The sequence below is a fragment of the Lissotriton helveticus genome, chromosome 10 (genome assembly GCF_964261635.1).
Source record: "Lissotriton helveticus chromosome 10, aLisHel1.1, whole genome shotgun sequence".
In the NCBI taxonomy this organism is placed as follows: Eukaryota; Metazoa; Chordata; class Amphibia; order Caudata; family Salamandridae; genus Lissotriton; species Lissotriton helveticus.
Window position 1 is genome coordinate 242,016,738 of NC_136071.1, and position 9,008 is coordinate 242,025,745.

General features: G+C 42.6%; 1 protein-coding gene across 3 annotated transcripts in view; it reads right to left on the reverse strand.

Moving 5' to 3' along the window:
* MPRIP (myosin phosphatase Rho interacting protein) overlaps positions 1-7,430 on the reverse strand; it is an 845,921-nt gene extending 838,491 nt beyond the window's left edge. For all 3 annotated transcript variants that reach the window (XM_078665226.1, XM_078665225.1, XM_078665227.1), the window contains exon 1: positions 6,866-7,430. In XM_078665226.1, coding sequence (XP_078521352.1) covers positions 6,866-6,985 — 120 coding nt within the window. In that variant the 5' untranslated portion in view covers positions 6,986-7,430. The remainder of the gene's footprint in view (positions 1-6,865) is intronic.
* Between the last annotated feature and the right edge of the window lie 1,578 nt (positions 7,431-9,008).

Here is a 9,008-nt window from a genome sequence, read left to right on the forward strand (position 1 = left end):
GAATCAGTGCAGCGTTGATGAGTGAAAACACGATGAAAGTAAGTGTACTATAGAGAGACATTGACCTTTACTTTGTCTCTGCTTTTATGGATGAGGTCGCATTTGGGGGCACGGAGTAAACAATACTACTCTAAACACCTGGAAAGCTTACAGAAAATGCAGCCTACTAAGATTATGCAGGCGCTGTTAATAGAAACATTTTTTAAATTGCATAGTTTTCCTGGTGTAAAATAAATCAAGCTAAAGTTGAATAAAGGAAATGCCACTTATGCAGCCAGCAGGCAGAAAGTATCTTCGTATTCCAGGCAAAGCTGTGTGTGCAGCGTATTTTACCCTGCCCACTGAAATGTGATCCACTCTTGGCATCTGAAACGTCGCAATGTCCACATTTGTGCCCAAGATGAGGTCTCCTTTACCAATACCCTCCGCTACAGTCTATATTGCCTTTTCCTTATTTAGTTACCTCCACCTTCGTTTCCTTTGCTTCTCGCTTTATCAGTGTCCACAAGTTCTCTTTTAATCTTGCCACTGCGGCAGAGGAAAAGCCTCACGTCCGTGCCGATTTTTATAGGCTTAATCCTGTCAAGAAACAGATTATTCTCCACATTTTGGGCCCATTCCTGTTAGCCTGTAACTTTTAATTGGTTTCATTTCTCGTCTCCCGTACCTACTGTAAACAGCCCCCACCATTCATAATGCTCTGGCAGTTTGTGCTAAATAAGCAGAGCCACTGTAATGAAACGGTAGAGAAGGTCTAAATTATGCGGCAGGGTTGACTTGATTATATAGCCACAAAAATGAGAATTATATAGCATAATGCAGCACATTTTTGTTGATAGTATTACTTTATTATTTTGACATCTGTACACATTAACCCTGCCTGTATAAATGTTTTGCCTCATTACTTTCAGATTAAGACCTAAATACACCAACATCAATGTAAAAGAGACCAGTCACTACTTGTGATGGGCTTTTCCTCTGGCTCTGAAGCAGGACATGTTACCTCCTTTTTAGTAACGTTTGATCTGTTTGAGCTAGCATTTACATTTTTTGTTAAAATATGCAGTTTAGGCCGCATGTGTTGGATTATATGGCAAATTATGTGGGAAAACGCCTCAGCTATAGAATCTCATAATTAGAGTGGCTCTATATATAAATCATGTATATACAGGACCTGCCATAAGTGGGGGACCATCTTTCATGTGGAACAATATAAAATGGCTGAAATTGCTGGAGGGAGCTCAGAATAAAGCAGAAATGATCAAAATACAAAATTGTAGGTCTCAAAATCACGTTTTTATTGACAACTGGGTAAAAATAAACAATGTTCCCACCTCAGAATTGTATGCAATCCCTGAAGTGTTGCATTTATATTGCACAGTAACGCCAGCAGTAAAAATAAGCCCATACCAGATCCAAGGAGAAGTGACTCTGCCACCTGTGTGAGTATTCATCCTATCTAGACATAAAGGATTGTTTTTCTTTCCCTATATGATATGCCAATGGGTGCCTGGCTTTGTGCCTTCTTTATGCATGTGCCCATTTTCGACTATCCAAGCATCATCCCACAGACCCTCCGGATGCTCAGCTTCTGAAATAAAGAAACTGATTGCACAAGTTGCTGCAATGTTAAAACCGTATCTTTGACCAGGCTTTCCAATACTCGTATGTCAGCATTCAGCAACAGAATTGTAAGGACTTCACGGAAGAAAAGGGTGGTCAATGGGGTGCTGGGGAGTTTGAAAGGAGAGAGACAAGTGGCAGAGAACTTGGATTTTAAGGAAAAAAGTGAGTACTTTACAAATCTCAGTGAGAAAAACGTGCACATCTATTGCTGACCTGCACCTCTTCATGTTAGGGAACTTACTCTGCTGGTGACATTACTAACCAGTACTGTGCACAAGAGAACCCTGTACTGCTACTGCCAGATCTGCATATGCTCCTTGTGTGGTACAAGAATGTGGAGTTGTAGCAGTAAGTGCACAATAATATAATCACACCTTACCTGCCCAGGAGTGTAAAAGGAGAGATTGATTTAACTGTCCTTTGCTGCCTCTTGTGTATTTGTACTTGTGGATACTGCTTCAGTGAACTAAACAACTCTGCTATTTTATTTTTGCTGCCCCATGAACAGTTCAGAAGCTCGCCGAGAAGTGGTTATCCCCATCCGTACGTCTATCAGAGCATGATCACATGGGAGTATTTTTGAAACTTGACAGCTATGATTTGGCCCTAGAATGGAGAACACCGTTCTGCCCTGCTGGTTCATATTCCAAAACAGTCTATGCCAAATACTCTTCAAGAAATGTACTCAGTTACCAGTCTGCCCTCGGCCTGTATGTACTTTCTCTCTAAATTTGAAAATATGTCACATGCATACTGGTTAATAATTGGGTCCAGTGCACACAGACACATCTGCACACATGCTGCACATCCAGCCAGTACAACAGTTGCATTTAAGGGTGTATGACTATGCACTGCATAATTGGACTTGCATTTGCAGTATATATGGCACCGTATGTTGCACTGATTGCCGTGCAGACCCCACCGTGGTGATTTATAGAATAGGTGGGGCAAGCAGATATCTTCCCAGGACAAGTAGATTTCTGTAACATTTTGTCCATTGGCCAAGTAGATTTTTCAAAAATTTCCACACCCCTGCTGTCATTTACAATGCCAATAGCTCAAACTTTTCCAAAGGCGAAACCGTTGCATTGTAAATGCTTGTTATAAACTGGTAACTATGTTAATGCTTTCAACTTCTGCGTACCCAAATAACTTCCATATTTCACAGCTGAAAAAGAATCAAACATAGGATTTGTAAGCATCCATATCATCTTGTCGGGGCTCTATAATAAACCCTTGGCTGGATTACACCAATATTTTGTACTTGGTAAGCGCAAGAATATTCATCACTAAAGGCAAAGTGAACGTCTGTATTTTCCAGTCGCAAATGGTCCGATTTGAAGATCGGGGCATTTGCACCTGAAAAAAATGCATTTTCCTATGTACTTAACCCATTTTGCGATTCAGTAAGCTATTACCGAATCGAAAAATTGATTAGAGATTCGGTATTAGGAAGGAGCGCGTTATAGGAGTCCCTTTCTAATAGCGACTCGCACTGCTATGTACGAATGTTTTATGGATGAAATGTGGTCACAAAACATTTGCATTTTACCGCCTACTTCAAGTTGTTAGTAACCCATTCGCAAATGGGAAGTTATCCCCAGGGGACCCCTTTGTAAACACATGCAAAAACATTTTTTCCAGAGCAGGCAGTGGTCCCACGGACCACAGCCTACTCTTAAAAAATTAAACAGAAGGTTTCATTTTTCTTTTTGAAACACATCACATTTTTTAAAACGCTGCTTTATTTAACAGCAAACACAGGCATGGTGGTCTGCTGTCCCCAGCATGCCACCATCACTGTATTTTAGCGATTTCCAATGGGCTGCAAATTGTGACTCAACTCATGATTATTAATGAGGTGGGCCAATTGCTACTTCATTAAGAATCGCTAAATGTGTCAAAGACATTAGTATATAGGGGTTTGCGATTTCCTAATAGTGAATCAAAAAAAAAATTCTATTAGGAAATTGCAAAATGACACCTACATACCTGTGCCCCTAAACTCCCAGCGCCTGGCATTTTGTGTCAAAGGGTCGAAGACCATGGAGTACCCTGGTAGGTGCCCTCTGACTAGTCTTTCCATGCTGGTATCTGCTCAGGGCAAAATCCCATATTTTATTGTTTTACACACACTACTCAAATTTGTTCACGTCTTAGACCTTAAGGAACCTGGCAACATCTTTCATTAAACAGGGTATATATTTATGATCAGTCTTTCAACTGAATAACTGCTGGTGAGGATAGAACTTGCACATGGCCAAAACATACAGGAGCAACATGCATTGAATGGAAGAAGCTTCACATAATGATGTGCACCAGTGATTAAATGCTTGCATGACCCTCTAGAAAAAAACTCAACAGGTCAAACTTAAACAGCTTATTTAATTTTCCTCAGTGTAGATGATGGGGTTGTTGAAGAGCCCTGACAGAAATCATCCGCTACTGGAAAAACAAACTCTACTAATAATGTGTCCAGGATGAATTCCAGATTCTTAACCACAGCCAACACTCCATCCTCCTAAAAAAAAAAAACTCCCAAAAAAAACAGCCTCCACCACTATTCCCCTCCTAGACACCTGCTTCACGAGGTACATCATTCACTCTAACAGATGCAATGACAGGGAGAATGGCTGGATATCACAGCAAATTATGTTAAGGGGCTAAATCCCAAAGGCATTTGCAGGAAATCACTCCCTGAGGAACCATGAGACTGCCACTTATTACACAAATGCCAAACCCGATTGACCTTATTTATAGCATGACTAGAACCAGATGAGAGCAACCATGCTTTTAAACTTCCATGTTTTACAATGCGTTCAATGTTTGAGATGTGCAAAAGGCATGGGCTGAAAGCATTGATAAAGAAAGGGACATAAATACTCCCTTGGATCTCGATAGTATCTGCACCATAACTCCTTTAATGCAAACCTCCCACTAAAACCATGTGTAATAGCCAAGCTGAAAGCATGTAAGCAAGCTACACCAGCACAATAACAGCTCCCCTAACTCCCAGAAACTTTAAAGTCTACTGCAGCATGTTAATACTTAAATATCTATTTGGCATTGAACCAGCCGGCTTAGCTTTACTAATAGAAAAACAGCTGACACGCGTTTCGCCCGGTGGTTACTTCATTCTTTAGAGACCTTGTGTACATCTCTACAGATCACTCTTTGCAGTGTTCACAGACATTTTCAACTATTCTAGCCTTGAAAAAGCCCTCGACCTATAGGCCACCGGGCAAAACATGTGTTGGCTGTTTTTTCTGTTCCTCTTTTCATTCTCTCAATGTTACAAGGTGTAACAAAGAAAATAAAACCAAGAAACTAAACAATAAGCATCTTACCGTTTTCAATTATTTCAGAACTAATTGTACAATCCTCCACCCTCTACCTGAAACTTACTTTTTACAAGGGCTTATGGGTGAAGCACTTACCAGCACCATTTTGGGTCACAATAAGGATAGCGTGTATCCCAGACATACCAACACCCTTCCTTGCCTTCCTACATAGCTTTACTAATAAACTTGTTAACTCAGTGATGTGAGCTGGTCTTACTTTCCATAGTAGGTGTACCAAATACCCATCTGCTCCACAATGTAGCAGCACATTCCCTTTCATCTGAGCTAAATATAGAATTTACTCCCACTACCCATGCAATCATGCAACAACCTCCTGTTTTTCTGAAAACTTCTTTATATTCGCAAGCGTATGACATTAGTTCCATTGCGGTGCCACAACAACCGAAAAGGGATTTAATTTAGTGCAGTGCTATAATATTGCACAGTTCAAACAATCAAATAATGGCAGATAATCACTAGGTTGGTTGTGGGTAGAGTGATGACATGGATTGCATGGCACCAAACTAGAGGTCAGAAATGAATGATCGCATAAAAGTTAAAGGGTCAATCAGCCACATTGTTTAGCGTCTACTATAACACTGTGTACAAAGAGGCCTTCAAGACAAAATTCAGTGGGGGGAAAAACAGCACGTGAACTATTGAAGAGGATATGCTGCCAGAGCAAATACGTAATAGGATAGTTTACAATACAATGTTCATATTTTTCAAAGGGCGTGCATTCTTTCGAAGTCAGGCAGCCCTCTGAGCGGAAAGGTCACATGCTCGCTAAACAAACAGCCTCAGTTAAGGGTTAAATGGTGCTGGGGCGCACGTAGTGTTCTCATTACAATGCGTGCATGTGCTGAACTTGGGTGTAAATAAAAAACACGGCTAGAAAGCCAAGGCACAAAATGTCACTATAAGTCAGAAGAAAGTTTAGAGGACTGCTTTGTGAATTAATGCACAAGTCATCGACTAACACATAGCAGGCTCAGTATCGCACTGTTACTATCAAAGCCTCGGTAGTCTTTCACTTGTTCTTGAACCTGCGCTTTGTTAAAGTCTCTCCTGCAAGAGATTACCACTGGTTGGGCTAATCCCGTACCTCAATCGCTACAGCTGATTAGAGGTCACCGAAGGCAGAAAGGTCAGTGCAAGCGGTTTGACAGCCGCGTGGGTGGTCAATGGGCTCGGACACACAGGCTGCAAATCGCAAGATAAGTCATTTTATGAGATTTTAGAGAACCTCATGTGAACATGATGTTAAACGCCCCTTGTACAATAACCGAGCAGCACTCGCTCCGATGTCGGCTGGGGAATGCAGTTGAGGGAGTGGTGCCTCGGCACCTTTCTCTGGCATAATCAGATAAAGTCAAGTCTTGGGTTTCACGTTAAGGAGAAAAATCCAGTCTAAGCAAAAATGGCTGTTGGTGCCAGCGGGTAGGAGCAGGATCTTCCCACCGATTCCTGTCCGTAACCTCCAGCTAAACTATAATCAAGAGCACAAATACCAAAATATAAAGACTGGTCTGGATTTTCTGATCAAGATTCTCAGCGAGTTAACGTTTACGGTCAGCTTGAAAACCTTTTAAAGCAACGTCTATCTCAAGCCAGAGTAATGTTTTTTCTCTGTCTCAATTTACAATTAAAAAAAAACACTTCCAAAAAAGCTGTATTTAGACAACTATTTAATAACGTCAGTACAAGACGAAGTCGTACATTGAAAATATTCCATAGAAAAGCATATCAAGTGAAGTCACATCAGGCGCATACTTTAGAAAAGAATGGGACAAAAAAAAAAACCATCGGAGTTTTTATGAGAGCTACGTCTGGTGGGGACAATTTTACCGAATTGTGCGATTAAAAATAGATTACGATTGCTGGAAAAAATAACTCACCTGATTTAAATCCTCGTCGTTCAGCAAATGAGACTCCCTGGGTTTAAAGCAATTCTGACACTTGCTTTTATTGAATATGTTGGCTTGAAATTTCCTGCATGGGTTATCCTTAGCAGACATTGTTTCTGATCTAGCGCAAGCGTCTCTTTAAATACCCCGTTGATTTTTGTTCCGATATCCGTAAGCACCTTGTTTCCAAGTTTTTTCGCCAAAACTCTAAGAGACAAAGGGCTGTCACAAAGTTCTTTCCTAATCCAGGGGTGCATCAGTAACCAAAAGCCTGGATTGCTCTTCCAGAAACATCTCTTTCCTCCGGTTTATAGAACAACATCACAATCCTCCAGGATCGAACAAAACACCAGATCGTCCTGAAATCCTAGGTGCCAGAACCGTCCGATCTAAAATGATCACCAATCCGCTACTTAAACGAACCGTTCATGAATTAAAGCCCGATGCCCGTCCTCCGTTGTTGATCTTTTAACGGATGTCATTTGTCGGTAATCTTACCACTTCCGGGTCGTATAAACAACTAATCCCACGGTTGAACGTATTCTCCGAGTCTTCTGGGAGTAGGAGGTACAGACAAGTGTAAAACAAAGTGAGATTGGGCTATCGAGGGTACTTCAGCCAATCGTAGTGCGCCACACAGAATTCCTCATGGATGATTGGCTGTGACGTTTACACCTGCCTTTGTTCGAGCCGCCTTCCTACAGCCGGCTGATTCCGCCCAGTTTTGAGGGTGTAGAGCTTGACTGGAGGTTAGGCTGCGAGATTATGGTCGGCCACCGTTTACCGGAGTGGTGGTTGGAGGACAGGGTAGCGGGGAGTACAGGGGGGGGGGTTCAGAGTGACCGGTGGTTGGACCTATCTCGGTCAGCCGGGCAGACTTTTTTTTGTCTACTTCACGCGTATTAGACACGACCGGGATTGGTACCATACGAGATGTTGGTGCTCTAAGGCACCTGTCGCATCGCTAACAGCTGCTGATGCTGGATGTCCCATTTGTTATGTGACAGATTCGCACCATGCTACTACAACGATTATTTCCTGACGGATCAGCAAATACAACTTATTGTTGCCTTTACTTACTGCCAAACATTGGGGGAGAATGCAAACATTCTCCCCCAGTCAAAAGATCTGGGTTAAATCCATTGTTCTTTTGCCCACTACGCCACCCCAGTTTGGACCCAGCCATGTGCAAATCAGTCTTGACCCTGTGCCTCATGGGAACAGTACAGACCGAACTGCCAGGTCAGTTCCCCCCTGGACCGGAAACAAGCTTCCTTGGACCAGTTTCGTGATCCTGGGCTCACGGTGCCACTGGAATCAAGCTATCCTGGCTGACGAGAGGTGAAACCCCAAAACCAGTCCTAGGATTCTTGTTTCTGGTCCAGGGAGGACCTGGCTTGGCAGTTGGGGTTGGACTGTTCCCATGAGGCAAAGGGTCAAGACTGATTTGCATATGGCCAGGTCTAAACTGGGGTGGAATGGTGAGCAAAAGAATGATGGATTTAACTCAGATCTCTTGACTGGGGGTGAATGTTTTGATTTGTTCTGCATTCCGTCCCCATTAGTTGTGTCTTTTGCTTTCTCGCCCTAAGTGCGCCAGGTATGCCCATGGGCTCACTGTGCCACTGGAATCAAGCCATCCTGGCTGAAGAGCGGTGAAACCCCAAAACTGGTCCAAGCATGCTTGTTTCCGGTCCAGGGAGGACCTGACTTGGCAGTTCGAGCTGGACTGTTCCCATGAAGCACAGGGTCAAGACTGATTTGCATATGGCCAGGTCTAAACTGGGGTGGCACGATGATCAAAAGAATGATGGATTTGACTCAGATCTCTTGACTGGGGGTGAATGTTTTGATTTGTTCTGCATTCCGTCCATCAATCATGTGTCTTTTGCTTTAATTACTGCCACGTCAAATTTCTCATGGAACCTATGAATTTGACATTGTGTAAGGCACGGCCAATTCACACTATATCGGCTGCTTTCGCGTGGTCACTCAGTGATGTTCCGATATCGCAGTGTACATACCTTACTTGCAGAGAACAGGTTTCTAGCTCGTTGTCTGAAGGTTCCACTCAATACATAACATCCACAGGTCATCGGGGCATCCTCAAAAGCCTTTGCAGTTTGTTTTTTGG